Source organism: Mustela putorius, unplaced genomic scaffold (assembly GCF_011764305.1).
Source record: "Mustela putorius furo isolate JIRA1106 unplaced genomic scaffold, ASM1176430v1.1 tig00003834_pilon_pilon_pilon, whole genome shotgun sequence".
Lineage (NCBI taxonomy): Eukaryota > Metazoa > Chordata > Mammalia > Carnivora > Mustelidae > Mustela > Mustela putorius.
In genome coordinates this window covers 110637412-110657741 of record NW_025421987.1, presented here as the reverse complement: position 1 = coordinate 110657741, position 20330 = coordinate 110637412, and the positions used below count along the sequence as shown (strand labels likewise).

General features: G+C 39.5%; 1 protein-coding gene across 1 annotated transcript in view; it reads left to right on the top strand.

Annotated features, from left to right (window-relative positions):
* Nucleotides 1–20330, top strand: part of COL6A5 (collagen type VI alpha 5 chain) — a 149301-nt gene that overhangs the window by 29457 nt on the left and 99514 nt on the right. Inside the window, 2 exon segments of the mRNA XM_004781727.3 lie at nt 16161–16256; nt 17495–18088. Of these exon segments, the coding sequence (XP_004781784.2) occupies nt 16190–16256; nt 17495–18088 (661 nt within the window). The 5' untranslated portion in view covers nt 16161–16189.

The window sequence follows — 20330 nt, the reverse complement described above, 5'->3', positions numbered from 1 at the left end:
CAATTTGCTAGTGGCTACTATCTTCTTCTACCCAATCCAAACAGGAGAGGTTGGGGAGTTGAGCCATGGAAGAACCAAAAGACGTTGATAAGAAATAATTAATAAAGGGTAGCTTCTCAGGAATAAGCACAGGGCTTGGGGTAGAAGTGCCTGGGGAAGAGCTGGGGCTGGGAGGGGGTTTGGGAATGGATGGCTTGGTTACAGCACTGAGGATTTTCTGCTCTTAGAGGCTGCTCTCTTCCACCCCATCCCATGCAGAGGGACCCCAGCTTTCACCCTTCCTCAGGAGCACATTACCAGCTCAGGGAATGAAAAATGAGCTTACATGTGCCCATTAGATTTCTCTCAAGAGAATATGAAAGACAAATCAGAAGAGCTTATACTAAAGGAAGCAGAATAGACAAAGCAAATGAAAAGGTGAAGTGAAAAACATCAGCTAGATGCCCAAATAAGAAACTCCTCACTCATATCCCTGAATCCCCAACAACCATAATTTCTAAGCAAAAGTATCTTTTTGTGAGAGCATTGGGATCCAGGTAGGAGACTGTGAAACCTGAGGTAGTACAAGAGCAAGGAGAGCCATTTGGAGAAGGCAGGTCCCCACCCAGGTACCTGATTTTTTTTTTTTAATTTCTTTTCAGCGTAACAGAATTCATTGTTTATGCACCACACCCAGTGCTCCATGCAAAGTTGTCCTCCATAATACCCACCAACTGGCTCCCCCAACCTCCCACCCCCCACCCCTTCAAAACCCTCAGGTTGTTTTTCAGAGTCCATAGTCTCTCGTGATTCATCTCCCCTTCCAATTTCCCTCAACTCCCTTCTCCTCTCCATCTCCCTATGTCCTCCATGCTATTTGTTATTCTCTACAAATAAGTGAAACCATATGCTAATTGACTCTCTCTGTTTGACTTATTTCACTCAGCATAATCTCTTCCAGTCCCGTCCGTGTTGATACAAAAGTTGGATATTTATCCTTTCTGGAGGCGTGTACCTGATTTGCTAACTGTGGTCTCTGCCACAGACCCAGAAACATGTCTGTATCTCTGAGAGCTCAGTTATAGTTTCCCTGGCTTTGGTCCTGTCACCAGTGCTATATGTAAGGGATTTGGCCAGAGTCACCCTCACCTGTGGGCTCTGAAGTGGCCTGTGAATTAGCTCAAGTCCCTCTTGGCCATGGTCCAGGAGCCCCTGGAGGTGATGCCATCAAGATGGCCACGTGGGTTTTCCCAACTTTAGTCCCCTTCTCAAGAAGACCAACTAGCAACTACCCATAGGCAAAACACCATTGTGAAAATCCCAAAATCATCCCCAGACAACAGAGATTGAGAAAGACGACTTTAGAAGGTAGGAGGAGCAGTTTCACTTTGATCATGTTGCCACTCCCCCAGACAGGCACAGGGATCACTGGGGGAATCTGCTGGATTCTACCACCGAGGATCAAACAGAGATGAAGTGGAACATGGCTTAGTACAACCAGGACTCAGATCTTGTTGAATCCCATGTCAGTGTGCACTAGCACCTGAGTGAGGGCCAAGCCAGCAGCTCTGCCTATCCACTAAGTCAAGCCCATTGCCCTGTCTGGCCATGGAGTGGTCCGAATCCCTACCCAGTGGACCGGATAGACCATGGAGCCCATTCTATAGCCTCACCCAGGCGAGGAAGCAAATTCTCAGCCTCATGCAACTGCTGAGCATAGCGTCCAGCCCTGCCTGACAAGCAGCCTGGGCAGAGAATCTTGGCAGCTAAACTCACAGCCCTGATCAGGTGGGGAACCAAGCCAGCAGCCCTGCCCAATTGTTGAGCATAACCTCTGGCCTTGCATGACCTAAGAGACTGAAGAGTGACCCTGGGCAGGGAGCCCAGCCAGTGACTTTGCCCAGAGACTGTGGCTTCAATCTACCAAGGTTCCCAGAAAGTGACCCCACCCAACCTCAAAACACAGTCTCCAGCCCTACCCAACTACAGGATCCCGTGAAAGTCCCTGCCCAGGTAGAGAGTCTGGAAAGCAGTGCCACCCAATAGCAGAGCACAGCCAGCGGGCTACCTGATTGTGAAGCTCAGCCTGCAGCCCCACACATTTGATGGACAGCCTATGCCCCTGCCTGATTGCAGACAGAGCTCTGTCCAACTATGAAGCTGTCAAAGGTTTAACATAGCCAAAGTAAAACCAATGAATTGCTGAGGTAGTAATCAGTAAAAATTATTGTGCACAGTTTGCAAACCAGGAACACTCAGACCAGAACATGGAATGAGTCTCAGGTATATTGCTAAGGCAACTTAGAGAGTGAGAAAGCAGTGACCTTTATTCTTCACAGGAATTGGTTACAATATTATAATTTTCAGAGGTTATGTCATACCAATTTTAGATGACAGTTCAACTTTGCTAATCATTTCTAGAGACACAAGGAAGAAATGATGCATGTCAAGGTAGTCTTGCAAAAAAAGCTAAATGAAACTTTGCCTTCATGACTAACCAGTTCTGTCTGCTCAGAGAACCTTCAAGGATCATCTCTGTTCATCCTTAATTTTAATAATTCCCTCTGTTCAGGCTTTCTCTCCGCAAGCAGAAAGTTTGTCCAAATCGTGATAGCATTATTCTTGGTTACCAAGAATTGGTTAATGTAGTCATGCCAAAGAATCACACATTTGCTGTTTCCATTAGTTGGGTCATCAGGCCAGAAGGCCATGTAATCACTTCTTCATCATTCATGTGGTTATTGTTAATTTCATCCAGTTATCTGGTCCTGATGGATACCATTTAGCTTATAGAATGGCTTATGACAAGAATTTAAAACCTTTGAGATGTTAATATGAGAACAGCCAAGGCTTGAGAAACTCTCCAGAGCATTGATTCCCAGGAGCCAAGATTTAACCAATTAGATAAATCAAATGGGTTATAATCAGATTCAGGCATTACCTTTCTAAGCCCCTGTATGATTTTTTCACAAATTATCTACATAAGCACATGATGTATTAGCAAACCCACATCCTCCTGACCAGGTAAGAACAGGTGAACTTGAGGTCAGATTTCAGGAGGCCGTGTTGCAGGTGGGCTTTCTTCTAAATTAGGCCTCTCTATGATGTGAGCAAGCAGGTATTTTAATGAGAGGCATTTCCATGGAAACAAAAGAAAAACAAAGGTTAATAATTTGAGCCAAGTATAAATTTAGTTTTCTGAGTCTGGAGAGAGGCCAGTTGAGAAGATTTCTAGATGTTGGGTTCTAAGCATCCTTAGATAGAGGAAGACAAGCCATAGTAATCAGGCAGATTTTCCTCATTTGCAGTGATTGTATCTGGTGACCTTTCTGAGTGGCCACAGAGCAAAAGGCAAGAGGGTTGTTCACACATTGAGTTGTGCTAAGTCTCTGAAGTTTATATCAAGTTGTCCAACTTTAGCTTTCATGGCTTGAGGGAAAGGGCAGCTTTTAGTTTCATGGCGGTTCCAAGTCAAATTAGTGGGAGAAAATTGAAAATGTCAGATTGGAGAGTTTTAGACACGTATTGGAGGAGGAGCTAGAACAACTTAACTCTTCTAATAGAGAAAATTCAGTTTTCTTAGGAAATTCAAGGACTTGATAAAGACAAAACATAGAATCTTTGTTTTTTATGCAGAATACACGATACTAAAGAAAATCTTTTTTTACAGACCAGAATCTAAGAAAACTGTGTCCTTTTAACAGAAAGAAAACCAGATCTAATTTTGTACCAGTATACTTTTGATATTACATTTTTTCCCTTTTTTTTCTTTTTAACTTAACTAAATCCATTATAATCTTAGCTTGACCACACATAAAATTCCTTTCTCAAGGTGCCTGGGTGGCTCAGTTTGTTAAGCATCTGCCTTTGACTCAGATCATGATCTCAGGGTCCTGGGATTGAGTCCCACACTGGGAATCCCTGCTCAGTGGGGAGTCTGCTTCTCCCTCCTACACTCCTGCACTCATGCTCTCTCTCTCACTCAAATATATAAAACTTTTTAAAAGAATTCCTTTCTCAAAATTGATTTTCTACAAACCTCCCACAGCTTTCTATATCTATATAGGTTTTGTTATTTTTCCTTCTTATTCTGCAACAATCATTTTACTTTAGGATATAATAACCTTTTATTCCCTTTACCAAACATGCATCTCCATTCTTCATACCTTCTTTTATTGAAAACACACTTTCTACTTTTCATGTATAGTCATTTTTTAATCCTTATTTTGTCTGTAGTTATACAAAAACAAAAACCAGCAGAAAACCAAAACAAACAAAAACTTCCCCAAACCTCTCTTCTTTTGCTCTTAATTTCAGCCTTATTGATTCAAATATTATTTTCTCAATTTCAAAACTTACAAAGCTTATCTGGAAAAGAATGCAAGGCAATTGTTACAGAGTAATTACAGATTTACTCTTATAGGAAAATATAATTGCCTAAATACTACATTAAATTAATATAAACTCCTATGTAATATAGTTTAAATAAACTATATCCCTCTTGGGTTTTACAATATGAGATTCATTCATGTCTATAGGCTCATCCTGACACTGCTCTTTTAGATTGGGAATGACAGAACAGGTATCGGCAACAGGATCCCCACATTATTATTCAAGAAGCTTGCTCTAAGCTACTTATTCTAAGTAGGCAGAATACAGATTAGGAAAATGGGCCAACAGCTTCCAAACTGACAGCAGTGCTATGAATATCTGGGAAGCCACCAGCAGAAGTCCCAGCCCTGTAAGAAGTTCTAAGCAATGCGGAAAGTTCTTTTAAAACAAAGATTGCTGTCTGGCTACAAAAAGAGAAGATAATCAAGTTTGAACCTCTCACAGAGTGATCACAGCCTGACCTGGGGAGGGCGTCACCATTATGTGTGTACAGGACAGAAATGGTGATTGTTCTTGTATTGGTCTTTTTGGCTGGTTGCACAGATCTTTTTGTTACTCAGTTTATTGTTTTATAAGAGCAGTGGCTTTAAAACATGTTGGATCATTTCACGGCAAGAAATATAGTGTATGTTGTGGCCCAGCAGACTTACATATATAAAACCATATAAGTAACTGAAATAAAAGTTTAATAAGCTGGCACATATTTTCTGTTTTCAGTATATGCCATGTATGTAACACTATTTTGCACTCTATGAAGTTATTCTCTCTTATTTATATGTAGAATTTAAATCTATAATAAATCAATCTATAAATTATAGATAAAATGAAGATATATATTAACCATTTATCTATATGGGTCAACATAGATAATATATATGTCTTCTATTTAAATAAATATTAATCACCATTCACCAATGGTCTGAGACCACAGCTGGAAAAAATGAGAAGTTACAGTAAAGCCTTCTGCTGTAAGAGAAAGCACTCATGGGTGTCCCCATGCTTCTCATCTTCTAAAGGCATGCTTGCTGCGTTGCCCACATTCTGTTAGCACCAGTGCACACAGTATACAGAATTCACTTACACCTATTACTCTAAACATTATGACAGCGTCTCTTTGGTTCATTTTGTGTTCTCAGCTCTTCTTCCAACTTTTTCAATGATTTGACAGTTCAAGTTGTTCTCCAGTGAAAACTAGAGAACACACAACATGAACTACCATAGATTAGCATTCTATAGAGTAGCCAGTTTATAAGAATATTTCAAAATTGTTAGAACTATATTCTTTCTCCTAATAAATTTTTTTTATTGTGACATAAAACACGTTTATTAATAGATTCAAATGTGGTTTTTCGCGGGGGAGAGTCTCGGATAAAAATTAAAAAGCTGAAAGTAGATAAACTTATGTTTAGTATTCAGTGTTTGTCTTATTTGGAAATGATTTAGATATTCAATGAATATCCATTATTTAGTTTAACTTAGTACAAACTTTGATCTTATTTATATTCACTTAATTACTTGGCTTTAACATTATGCTTGGATTAGATCTCAAAATAATTACCATCATCTTAAATTCTTTTCTTGTTGACAAATTTTGAAGAAATGCCTGCTTTTATTAAGTCAACAAATTGAAATTAGCTTTTATTTATCAAAGATTATCCCAGATCATATGAACTTAGAAAAACTTTAGGTTAGTTTCTGTGTTTCTGAGGGTACACTTGATTTATATAAATGCTTAATTTTCTTTGAGCCAATTAAATAGAGCTCTTTGGCAATACCATCTGGAGATAGAAAAATATCCCATATCCACAATATACACACATAGACATATGTAACATGCAGATAGACACAGAGATCTTATAACTTTTGTTTTAAAACTTTTAGCCTTGTCTCAGGTACAAAAGTGAAAAAAAAATAGTTGAATTCAAATTGTGTTTCTGACAGATGGACCAAGTTGTGTAAGGTTACCTGTTCAGACGGCCAAAGTTTTTTACTATAGATTTTTTTCCCCATTCATCTGTTTTTTTTTTTTTTTTTAGTTTTTTATTTATTTTCAGCATAACACTATTCATTATTTTTGCACCACACCCAGTGCTCCATGCAATCCGTGCCCTCTATAATACCCACCACCTGGTTCCCCAATCTCCCACCCCCCTCCCCGCCCCTTTAACACCCTCAGATTGGGACTCTGAAAAACTATAGATTTTTTTATTTGTATGCTGCAGGGATCCTTTGAGAACTATATTTGAAGTCATTTTGTCTTTTGGAAGCTTCTGCATACCAATCAAAGAATGAATTCCATTGTCTCTGAGAGGTTTGGGATCCTTTCTTTTAAGGGTGCCACTTAAGGTGAACCTATCTAAAACAAAGATTCAGCAGAATGGCCATTGTGATTCTACAAATTAAAAACTTCACCCATTTTGCCAGAAAGGCACAAGATAATGGTCCAAGGGCCAGGTAGAATCTATCTTGCCTTTGGATATCCTGAAACACCCTAACTATGAGGGGCTTTGTTTTCCAATAGCTGTTCTAAAACATGTGGAATCATGTGGAATCACATCTTTTCCCTGAAATTTGGACAGGATAGGTGACTTACACACAAGCAAACAAAAGCAGAAACCGGAAAGCAAAGCAGAAAAACAGAAGAAAAGTGTACGCAATACAGTTGGAGAACTTAGAATGCAGAGAGCAGATCTCAGATCCAAGAAAGACTTCCCTCAAGCCCCAGGGTCAGGGAGAAAGCTGTGAGCTCAGTGGGCCCTGTGGGTACCAGCCCTTGGTTGCTCACCAGCACTGGAGGTGCTGGAGGTCTTCCATGCATCCCACTTCTAACATCATAAAATGTCAAACGTTCAGAAGAGCCAACATAAAACCAATGAATCACTAAAGTGGTAATTAGCAAAGTTCTATGCCACAAAGAGACAATTTGCAAAAAGACAATCTGCAAAACAGTAACACTCAAGCCAGAACAAAGAATGAGTCTCAGGGATGTATTGTTTAAAGGCAGCTTATATAGCAAGAAAGCATGACTGTTTATTCTTCACAGTGATTGATTACAATATTACAATTTTTGGTGGTTGCCTCCTATCAATTTTAAGAAGTAGTTCAAGTTTGCTTATGATTTCTAGAGGCAAAAGCAAGAAATGATCTGGGTCAAGTTAGTCTCCTAAAGTAAGCTAAATTAAGCTTTGCCTGATTACTGATTTTTTTTTTTTGCTCAGGAACCTTCAAGGCTAGGCTCTATCTGTCCTTGATTTTAACAAAGCCCAGATGGTGGCCCCACCTAAACACAGAGTCCAGCCAGTGGCACCATCCAGTCACAGAGCACAGACTAAGATTCCACCAGACCAAGAGCAATTGCAGAGCCTGTCCCACAGCATTGCTCAGTCGCAGAGTCCAAATGTGGACCCCTGCCTGCCAGGGAGCACAGTCTGTGAGCTTGCTGGACCAGAAATGATTACAGAGCCCTCCTAGGGGCTCTACAAAAATGGAAACACAACATTCTCAAACTTCTGGGATGTAGCAAAAGCATTTCTAAGGGGGAGAGTTTACCACTATCAATGCATACAGTAAGAGAAAGAGAAAGATCTCAATTAAATAACCTAAGTTTATATCTCAGGAACTAGAAAAAGAAGAAAACCCTAACCCAGAGTTAGCAGAAGGAAGAAAATAATAAAGATTAGAACAGAAATAAATGGAATAGAGAATAGGGAAACAGTAGAAAAGATTGACAAAAATAGTAGTGGATTCTTTGAAGAGAGAAACAAAATTGACAAAACATTAGGTAGAGTTACCAAGAAGAAAAGAGAGAGGACTCCAATAATGCAATTATAAGTGAAATTATAAATGAAAGAAGATATATTACAACTAATACCACAGAAACATAGAGGACCACAAGAGACTACTATGAATAACTGTGCCAACAATTAGATAACCTAGAAGAGATGGATAAATTCCTAGAAACAAAACCTACCAAGACTTAATTGGGGAGGGACGCTTGGGTGGCTCAGTCATTAAGCGTCTGCCTTCTGCTCAGGTCATGATCCCAGGATCCTGGGATCTAGCACCCCATCAGTTTCCCTGCTCAGTGGAGAATCTGCTTCTCCCTCTCTTTCCCACTCCCCCTGCTTGTGTTCCTTCTCTCACTGTCTCTCTCTCCGTCAAATAGATGAATAAAATCTTAAAAAAAAAAAAAAGACTTTATCAGGAAGAAATAGAAAATACAGAGAATGGACCTATGGGTAAGGATACAGAATCAATAATCAAAAACCTTTTAACACAGAAAAGTAGAGGACCAGATGGTTTCACTGGTGAATTGTACAAGACACTTAGAGAAGAATTCTCAGACTTTCCTGAGAATTTGAAGAGTAAGGAACACTCCCTAACTCATTTTACAAGGCTGGTATTAACTTAAGACGTTAACCTGATATATATACACTATAAGAAAACTACGGGCCACTATATCTGATGAATATGTATATGCAAAATTCTTTCTTTTTTAAAAGTTTATTTAAATTTAAGTTACTTAACATACAGTGTAATTAGTTTCTGATGGACAATTTAGTGATTCCACACTTAAATATACAATACCCAGTGCTCTTCACAACAGATGCAAAATTCTTAACAAAACACTAGCAAACTGAATTCAACAACACATTAAAAGGATCATATGCCATGATCAAGTGGGATTCATCCCTGGGATGCTAGGATAATTGAACATGTACAAATCAATAAATGTGATACCTCACATTAGTAGAATGAGAGATGAAAGTCTTATGATTATTTTGATAGGTACAGAAAAGGCACTTGACAAAATTCTACATCCTTTACAGATTAAAACAAACCTCTGAACAAATTGAGTAGAATGAATGTACCTCAACATAATCAAGGCTATATGTGACAAGTATGACATATACTCAATGGTGAAAGGTTGAAGGTTTTTCCTCTAAGATCAGGATAAAGGCAAGGGGGCCCACTATTAACTATACTCTTCAACATTGTTGGAGTAGGTAATCAAGAGGACATGACTGCTAGTTGACTCTCAAGTTAGACCCAGGCAATCGGAAGCCTCTCACCTCTACCCTATCCTTGGTATATATGCTATGTCTACCATTCCCCATATTAGGAATTGTCCAAGGACATCACCTCAAGAGAATAAGTTGTGGTTGAGGCCATCTAGCAATATATGTGACTGAACCCAGTAAAGCCCTCTACATAAACTTTTGAGATTTTTATGAGTGACTGTGGAGATTTATTTATCTTGCCGCCACCCAAGAAAAGCCTCATGAGTCATTTCCCTTGTTTATTAAACCTGCCATCCATCAGTCAGGAGTGGTCTGCCTCTTTCTTTACTTTGTCCTTGCCCTCTGGGTATAGGGGCCGGTTTGTGAAGCAACAGATATAGTATTAGAAGTCCTACTGCAGAGCAATCAGACAAGAAAAGAAACATAGTCATCCAAATTAGAAAAGAAGTTAAATTGACTTTGTTTGCATATGACACGATCTTATATATGGAAAACCCTAAAGATTACCAAAAAACTCTTAGAACTAATGAAAAAACTCAACGAAATATAAAATAAACATACAAAAATCAGTTGCATTTGTATATACTAACAATAAAATCTCAGGAAAAGAAAAGAAAAAAATCCCATTTAAATAGCATCAAAAACTATAAAATACTTAGACATTGATGAGAGAAACTGAGGAAGACATAAATAAATGAAAAGACATCTGTGTTTATGGATTGGGAGTATTAATATTATTAAAATATCAATACTACCCAAAGCCACCTACAGATTTAATGCAATCTCTACCAAGAATCCAGTGGCATTTTTCACAGAAATATTAAAAAACAACACTAAACTTCATATGGAACAACAAAAGACCCCAAATAATCAAAGCAATCCTGAGAAAGTAGAACAAAGCTGAGGTATTATATTTCCTGATTTCAAACCATACAAGAAAGATATAGTAATCAAAACAGGCTGGTACTAACATAAAAACAGATACATAGATCAGTGGAACAAAATAGAGACCTTGGGAATAAACTCATTCATATATGGTCAATTAATTTACAAAAAAGGAACCAAGAATATTCGATGGTAAAAAAGATAGTCTTCCCAACAAATGGTATTGGGAAAATAGAACAGCGATGTACAAATGCATGAAACTGGACCCCTATCTTACCCACTGACAAAAATTAACTCCAAATGGATTAAAGACCTAAAAATATAAGGCCCCAAATCATAAAACTTCTAGAAAAGAGCAAAGGGGAAAACCTCCTTAACACGGCTTTTGGAACAATTTTTTGGTATTACACCAAAAGCTCAGGCAGTGAAAGCAAAAACAAGCAGGAGTACATCAAACTACAAAGCTTAATGGCAACCTATGAAATGGGAGAAATTATTTGCAAACCTATCTGATACAGAATTAATATCTCAAATATGCAAGGTACTGAAACATGGTAACATCCCCCAACAAAACAAACTTGCAAATAATCCAGTTTAAAAATGGACAAAGAATCTGAATAGACTTTCTTCCGAAGGAGGTATACAAATGGCCAACAGGTCCATGAATAGGTGCTCAACATCACTGATCATCAGGGAAATGCAAATCAAAACTACACCCCACATTTATTAGAATGGCTATTACACAAAAGATAAACGATAACGAATGTTGGTGAGAATGTGGAGAAAAAAGCACTGTAATACACCATTGGTGGGGGGTGCCTGGTTGGCTCAGTGGGTTAAAGCCTCTGCCTTCGGCTCAGGTCATGATCCCAGGGTCCTGGAATCAAGCCCCGCATCGGGCTCTCTGCTCAGCGGGGAGCCTGCTTCCCTTCCTCTCTCTCTGCCTGCCTCTCTGCCTACTTGAGATCTCTGTCTGTCAAATTAATAAATAAAATTTAAAAAAAAAATACACTGTTGGTGGGAATGTAAATTGATGCAGCCACCATGGAAGACAGTATGGAGTTTCCTCAAAAAATTAAAAATAGAACTACCATATGATTCAGCAATTCCACTCTAGGTGCATATCCAAAGGAAATAAAATCACTATTTTGAAGAGGAATCTGCATTGTTGTTTATTGCACCATTGTTTACAGTATCCAAGACATGGAAATGACCTGTCATTGACAGATAAACGGATAAAGAAATGTGATACACACACATGCGCACATACACACACAGCCATAAAAAAAGGAAATCCTGATATTTACAACATGGGTGAATCTTGAGGGCATTATGATCAATGAAATAAATCAGATGGAGAATGCAAATGTTGAACAATCTCACTTATGTGTCAAATCTAAGCTAACCAAATTCATAGAAGCAGAGTAGAGTACTAGTTTTCAGGGGGGTGGGGGAAGGAATGTGTGAAGGTAGTCTAAGGATACATACTTCCAGTTATAAGATGAATAAATTTGGGGGATGATTACATCTATGGTTACAGTAACTATAGTACAGTATGGTTACTATAGTTAACAATACTGTATTGTATACTTTAGAGTTGCCAAGAATATAGATCTTAAAAGTTCTCAGCACACACACACACACATATATACATACACAATGGTAATTATGTGAGGTGATGTATTTGTTAACTAACCTTATTTTGGTGATCATTTCATAATATACACATATATCAAATAACCAGCAGTACACCTTAATGTAATTTTTCAAATATATCTCAAGTTGGAAAAAAAGACAATGATTTGAAAATTATGAAACATGCTTGTTGTGGGGATGGGTATTGGAGTATTATTTGATATAGCCCAATGGTTAGTAGTTTGGCAATACTCATAAAATCTTAAACATACCTTTGACCTAGTGATTCCACCTCTACACAATTAAGCTATAAATATATGTACATATTCATGAAATAGTGTATATGCAAAGTTACAATATTTATTTATAGTGTTTATTAAGTGCCTACTATGTGCCAGGAGCTGGTGATATAATGATGAACAAGACAGATAGAAATCCCCATTCTCTTAGAGCTTGATTTCCAGCTCTAGGGAGAGAAAGATAATAAAAATAAATAAATAAGGGTGAGCCTGGTGGTGGGTATTAAGGAGGGTACATATTGCATGGAGCACTGGGTGTGGTGCATAAACAATGAATTTTGGAACACACACAAAAAGTATAATTAAATTAAATTAAAAACAAATAAATAAACAAGACATGCCTGCCTACCTCGCTTGCTGCTGATCCACCATTTTGGTGCCAAGACCTGCAGAGTAGGGACCTGAGCTGAAGAGGGAACTAGAGTGGAGCCAAGCCAAGGGTTGCAGGCTGGAGTGAAGCTGCCCATGGATGGCCACCCTTGATATCTTCTTTGAGGTTCTAGCACCCACAGGTGAATAGGGCAACTAAGTTCAGCCTGAGCTGGGTAGAGTCCAGTCTCACTTTCCAAATATACATAACAGCTCTGAATATTTATTGACTCCTAAATCAGCATGGCTTTTTAGAGAGGGCTTTCTTCTATCCCTGACTTCTAACAATTTCTTCTTCTTGAAAAACATTACAGAAATATGAAGCAAGGAGTTAAAACAAATTATTTCCTCTATAGACAATCTATATTAATTGATTGAGAGACTTAACATCATTAAAATAGCAATACTTGGGACACTGGGGGGCGCAGTCATTTAAGCATCCAACTTCATTTTGGCTCAGGTTATGATCTCAGGGTTGTGAGATTGAGCCCCGCATCAGGTTCTGCTCTCAGCAGGGAGTCTGATGGATATTCTCTCTCTCCCTCTCCCTCTGCCCTGCAACCCCCTGCTCATGGTCTCTTGTGCTCTCTTTCTTTATAAAATTAATAAATCTTTTAAAAAATAAATAGTAATACTTCACAAATTTATCTATACATTGAAGGCAATCTCAATAAAAAGCCCATTTGTGCATAAATTGATAAGGTGATCCCAAAAGTCATTTAGAAATCTATGGGGCCCAGAACAGCCAAAACAACCTTGAAAAAGAACAAAGTTACAGGACTCACATTTCTTGACTTCAAAACTTCCTACAAAGGTAGAATAGTCAAGGCTGTGTGGTACTGGCATAAGAATATACATATAGATATAAATGAAATAGAATTGGGAGTCCAAAAATAAATTCATATACTTATGGTAAATTTGTTTTTGATATGCATACCAAGACAACTCAGTGGTAAAAGAAAAGTCCTTTCAACAAACGGTGCTAGGACAACTGAATATCTACATAAAGAAGAGTAGAATTCAATTCCTACCTCATACCACTTACAAAAATAATTCAAAATGGACTAAAGACTGAAATGTAAAAGCTAAAACTATAAAATTCTTGAAAGAAAACATCAGAGTAAATCTTCATGAGGTAATGGTGGTTTAGCTATGACATCAAAAGCCCTAGTACCAAAAGAAAAAATAAATAGATAAATTGGAGTTAATTAAATTTAAAGTTAGTTGTATCTTAAAGACAGTCTTAAGAGAGATTAGAACCCACAGAGTAGGAGGAGCATACTTGAAAATTATATATTTGATAATCATCTAACATCCAGTATATATAATGAGCTCTTATTACACACTAAAAAAAGATAAATAACTCAGTTAAAAATGGGTCAAGTGTTTCAATAGGTATTTCTCTAAGGAAGGTATACAAATGACCAATAACTAAATGAAGATGTTCAATGTCATTCATTATTAGGAGAATGCAAATCAAACATAGTAAGATACCCATTTATACCCACTAGAATAAAAGAAGACAGAAAATAATAATTTTTGGTGATAAAGTAAAGAAGTTGGAACTTTTATTCATTGCTGGTAGGAATGCAAAATGGTGCAACCACTTAGGAAAACAATTTGGCAGTTTTTCAAAATGTTAAACATAAAATTACCATATGACCAAAAATTCCACTCCTAGGAATCTGCTCAAAGTATTTCCTTAAGAAATGAAAACATGTATCCACACAAAAATTTATACACAAATGTTCATAGCAGCAATATTCATAATAGTAGAAACAACTCAAGTGTCCATCAACAGAATAGACTTTTTTAAAGATTTTTATTTATTTATTTGATACAGAGAGAGATCACAAGTAGGCAGAGAGGCAGACAGAGAGAGGGGAAGCAAGCTTCCCGCTGAGCAGACAGCCCAATGTGGGGCTTGATCCCAGGACCCTGAGATCATGACTTGAGCTGAAGGCAGAGGCTTAACCCACTGAGCCACCCAGGCACCCCCAGAATAGATTTTTTAAAATGTATATCCATACAACAGAACTTTAGCCATAAAAAAGAATGAAGCACTAGTATATATCACAACATAGAAAAGTCTTGAAAACATGATGTTAATGAATTCCAAACACAAAAGTCCATATGTTATATGATTCCATTTATAGTAATGTCCAGAATAGGTAAATCAATAGAGTAGAAAATAGATCAGTGTTCACCAGGGTCAGTGGGAAGAGGAGGTTGGGGATTAACAACTAACTGGTACGGGGTTTCTTTTGGAGGGGTCATGAAAGTGTTCTGGAATTAATGATAATGGATACAAATTCTGTGACATACTAAAATATGTTGAACACTTTAAAGGGGGTAAATCTTAGAGTATGCAAATTTTATCTCAATACTAAAATTAATGAATAAGTAAAATACGTGGTATGTTACAATATGACGAATATAGATTTAAAAGACATTGTTGCCATGATTCAGCCACTAACTACTAGGAAGCCTTGTTAGTGGCTATCCTTAGCAAAATAAAGGTTTAGTCTAAATGATCTATTGGGTCCCTTCCAAATCTAGATTCCAATGATTCTCTCACCCTTCCTTAATAATCAACAATTTCAAAAGAAGTGCTGGAAAATTCAATTCTAGAAAAAAACCAAGCCCTTATACTTTTGGTATCTCACTTAAGGCAGCTTTATTTTTGCATATTGGTCATTTGATCTCTTTTCCTCTTTATAAAAAACAACTCTGAATGGGTGGAATTTCTAAAGACTGTAATGTTCCCTGAAGATTTCTGAGTGATTGTGAGCTGCATGGAGAGAAATGCTGAGCTTAAGTAATTTGTAAAACTGAGTATCTCTGTAAATGTGAGAACAGACTTCACAAGCATTTCATGAAGAAAGAGACATGGGTAGCTTTGGCTTTTTTGGGCCAAGGTGTGAACATACACAACAGTCATTATTGACATAAAAATAGAAGGTTGAGGGAGGGCCAGGTGGCTCAATCAGTGAAGCCTGACTCTAGTTTCAACCCAGGTCATGATCTCATGGGTGGGGATGGAGCCCCACATTGGGCTTCATGCTCAGCAGGGAGTCTGCTCAAAGATTCTTTCCCTCTGCACCCCCCTCACTCTTACTCTCTCTAAAATAAATAGATAAATCTAAAAAAAAGAGTGTGATTTGTGAGGACACAGACTTCGTATGAGGCATTTTTACGGTGGTGAAGAGCTTGGGTTCTGCAGTCACCTTTGTCTGGGTTGGGATCCTGGATCTACCACTTCCCAAGCCACTCTGCGATGTTTCCTCAGATGTCACATAGCCACAGTATTTGTCCCTCACTGTAGGACAGTTGTAAAGATTAAATTAGACGATACTCATAAAGCACTGAGAAAAGTATCTAAGCCATGGCGAGGACTCAGCAAATGTCAGCATTCTCTGTTTGCAGTAAATACTCCAAATGCTTAATGAGTTTTTTAAACACACCTGGCATTACTTGACAGACACTTGTGTTGTGAATTGCATTATAACCCAGATTCTCCAGTCATTATGTCTTGTTATACAATGAGATTTTTTCATATTGTAAATAACTTTTTTTACAGAATATAAGCAAGAAGCCTTCATTAACAAAATGAAGATCCTGCTAATCACATTCATCTTAATCCTTTGGACTGAAACATTGGCAGATCATAGTCCAGGTACTGGTATATTTTATGTTTATTATCATTTAAGAACATAAACATTTTTATGGCTTAACCGACTCTCATTTTAATACACAGAAACAAAGGATTTATTTATTTACCAAAAAATCAAAGCAGACAGCACTAAATTATAGTTGGAGGCACACTGTCAAGCAAACAATCTCTCAAAGATGACAGAGAGCCAAAGGCAAAAGCATGAATTATGCTACACTTGGCTAGAAGAACTTTAATTATTCATTGATTTGCTTAGGTCCCAATGTTCTGTGTCTCTGTGAATACAGTCGATCCATTTGTTTTGGAGGTCAGTCTGCATCCTAGGATTCCCTGACAAACTTCTGAGTTACTTGGAAAGAGGGAGCAATCATTAGGCATACTAGTACATCCCTGATTTCCAGCGTGGAGGTGGCTGACTACAACAGTAGATCCTGGTGGTGTCTCCCTTGGGCCCAGACTCTCTTTATCAGGCTGGTACCCCTCTTACCACCCTTGCCCTGGGCCCAGCTGCTATGAATATAGCCCGTAACAGCTCACAGACAAGGCCCGCTTTCTCAGGAGAACCGCTCTCAGCTCTCGGAGAGTCAGCTAATGCAGGAGATTGTGCCCATAGCCTTCCTCCCCTTCCGTGCAGTTCCTGGGGATGGTCTGCAGCCAGTGACTAATAGAGAAAGAGTATAACAGACCAGCCCTCTTGCCTCAGAGAGCGACATGCTCTGGAATCCTTTCAGATCAGGCAAATACGGTGCTTTGCTCCTCTCCTACTTCCCTTATCCTGCTTCCGCTCAGTGAAGCCCCCGTCCCCCAAGTCCCCATCTCAGATCTGCTTCTAAACTCTCCAACCCAAGACACCTGATTAGCGGATATGGTTTCTAAACCATTAGCTGATATGGTTTCTAAAAGTTACTCTTAATCCACAGACTACTTGGGGGCTTTCTTGTTTATTCTTTAGTATATTATTGAAGTTTGGGGTTCCCTAGCCAAAACAAGAAAAAAAAATGTCTCTAGGATAGAGTGGAGAAAGAAAAACATTGTTCCTTCACCTTACAAAAGTCTTCCTATTTAATATTTTCACAAAAACCAGTCTTGTTTTTTCTGTGTGACCTCCAGAAGACACTTCCCTTGGGATTCTGAGTTAGTCTTAACCTAGGACACAGTCTCAAATGAATATTGTAGTGTCAAATGTAAAGGCTGAACAAGCAATCACCTTGTTTAGGTTTGTTGTCATTTTATTCTGATAGAACCCGGCCCTGAGTATGCAGACGTGGTGTTTCTGGTGGACAGCTCAGATCACCTGGGAACTAAGTCCTTCTCCTTCGTGAAAACGTTCATGAACAAGATGATCAGCAGTCTGCCCATAGAGGCCCACAAGTACCGCGTGGCCCTGGCCCAGTACAGCGACCAGTTCCACAATGAGTTCCAGCTGAGCACCTTCAGGAGCAGGAACCCCATGCTGAACCACCTCAAGAAGAACTTCGGCTTCGTGGGCGGCTCCCTGCGCATCGGCCACGCGCTCCGGGAGGCGCACAGGACCTACTTCTCTGCGCAGGCCGGCGGGAGGGACAAGAAGCAGTTTCCCCCGATTCTGGTGGTCCTGGCTTCCGGAGAGTCTGAGGATGACGTGGAAGAGGCCTCCAAAGCCCTGCGGGAAGACGGGGTGAGAATTGTGTCCGTGGGGCTGCAGGGTGCTTCCGAGGAGCAGCTGAAGGCCATGGCCACGGCTCAGTTTCATTTCAAACTCCGGTCGGTCAGGGACCTTGGAGCGTTTTCCCAAAACATGACGCAGATCATCAAGGAAGCCACCCAGTACAGGGGTGGAGCAGCCGATATTCAAGGTAAGGAAGGCCTGGGTCCCAGGCAGGGGGCTCTGTGCATTCTGCCCTCATCTCCTGCAGCTCCCGTTCTGGTTCCCGTGACTGGCCACACTGAAGTCCTGGAAATTTCTACAGATACCTGTCAACCACCTGCCATGTCTGCTTGTGCTTTTTCTCTAATGGGCATTCCCTTGCTCTCCTTTTTCTTCTTATATCTTGGGTGACTCCTGACATTTAAATCTCAGCCCTATAGTCCTATCCAGTTGGAAGGCTTTCCTTTCACATTTCTTTTTTGTGTGTCACAGTTTCCTGTGCATGCTTGAGGTCAGAAGCACCTCCCAGAGGGAAGGATGGCTCATTTCTGTTTCTGTCCCCTCCACCAATGAACTAGTGGCATGTTGAGGGCAGAAGTGGGCACGTAGGTCTATCTTCAGGTCTCCACAGTGCCTGAGAATGAACTAGCATTCTCTTTCTTAGTGAGCAAATAAATGGAAGTCCTACAGATAAAATGCGTGAAGAATGCTTTATTTGTGTTTTAAGTGAGTGCTCCATGAAGACCTTAAAACGGAAGACTCTTGAGTACAAATGGTTTACTTGGCAGGTGATTGGAGACAGCATTAGGAAGGAATGGGTAAACTGAGATAGAAAGCCACCCATGCGTTGCTGACGGGCAGGCTTCAGAACAGGCCAGGGTATAGCCCCAGGAGAGCACTCAGTAAAGGTCCCAGACTCATGAAAGTCTTCCACCATTCTCTCCAGAGTAAGGTAGAAAGAGTTCCTGGCAAAATGGATTTTGCTGCCTGCCTCTGCACTCAGTTGGTGATGATGGGCCATTCTGAGCAGGTACTATCTAGTTCTAAGACTCAAGGAAGCCACCTGGTGTGGTACAAAGTGCTCTGAACACAAGGTCAGAAGACCCAGACACTGCCACTAGCTGGTTGTGTGAACTTGGGGAATTGATGTCATCTCTCTGAGCCTTGCATCAGCATCCCCATTTGTAAGTCATGGGAACTAAGATGACCTTGAAACTTTCTTTCTGCCTCATCATTACTGATTCCATGACTATAGCTATAGCCTAATTGTGTAGTAGGAACAGTTCAGGCCTTAATAACAAATAGATTCCCTGAATAATAGCAAGTTTATTTCCCTTGTAACATTCTAGCACCGGTGGTCAAAGTGACCAGCTGTCTCTCCTCTAGTCAGATAATTGGGTTGGTGGTGGCTCTTCTGTCTTCAACTTGTGACTTCCAAGGTGCCCTGGGGATTGTTATACAGCTGGTGGAGGGGAAAAAAGATGAAATATCACTCACAGGAGGGTTTATAGGATAAGCTTGGAAGAGACACACATTATTTTTGCTCACATTTCATTATCGAGATCTTAATCCCATGGCCACCCCTAACTGCAAGTAGGGGTGCAGGGTGAGGTGGGGAAGTCAGGTCTAGCTCTATGCCAAGAAAAAGAAATGGGTTTTAGTGCATATTTACGAGGTTCTGCAACAGTTAGTGTCACCCCTGAGACACCAGGGAATCCCTTTCCTTCCACTCTTCTGATCTCTCACTCCCGCCACCTTGGAAGAATAGCAAGTTTTTATGACTTATGTTCTTCTTTCAGAGAGGAAACCCTTCTGTAACCATCCACTCTGGGGACCTGGGAGATCTTCCAGATGGCTGCTTAGTCTGTGCTCTTCAGCACTGTAGGATCTTACCACCTTCTTAGAAGGTTCTGTGTGTTGATTGTGCTTCTCTCCTAATTAACTTCACATCAATATGGTACAACAAGGCTTTGCTTGATGGGACACTATCCTCGCCTTTAGAGGTTAAGAGTAAGAACTTCAGACACTGTAAGGTCTAAATTCAGACTCTGGATTGGCTGTTAATGGCCTTAAATAAATTACTTAACCTCTGAGCTTTCATTTCCTTACCTATAATGTGAGGATAATAGTGTCTACCTTGATATGTGTGAGATGGCTTGTGTGGCATTTGGCACACAGTTTACTATTATTCATAGTAATAGCTATTTGCAAATAAATACTAACCCAATTAGGTCACTCGGGGAGTTTGTTTTCGCTAACTGTGTGGAGTACAGAATGCATTGGTAGATTTATGAGAATTATCTTTAATTTGAGTTCTCACTAGGCACCAGGTACTGGAGGGATAGCGATAAATAAGACATATCTTCTGGTTTCTAGAATTCACAATCCTAGTGGGTAGCTCTTGGCAAGATTGAGCTTATCTCTTGGCTATGAGTTCCACAGATACAGTT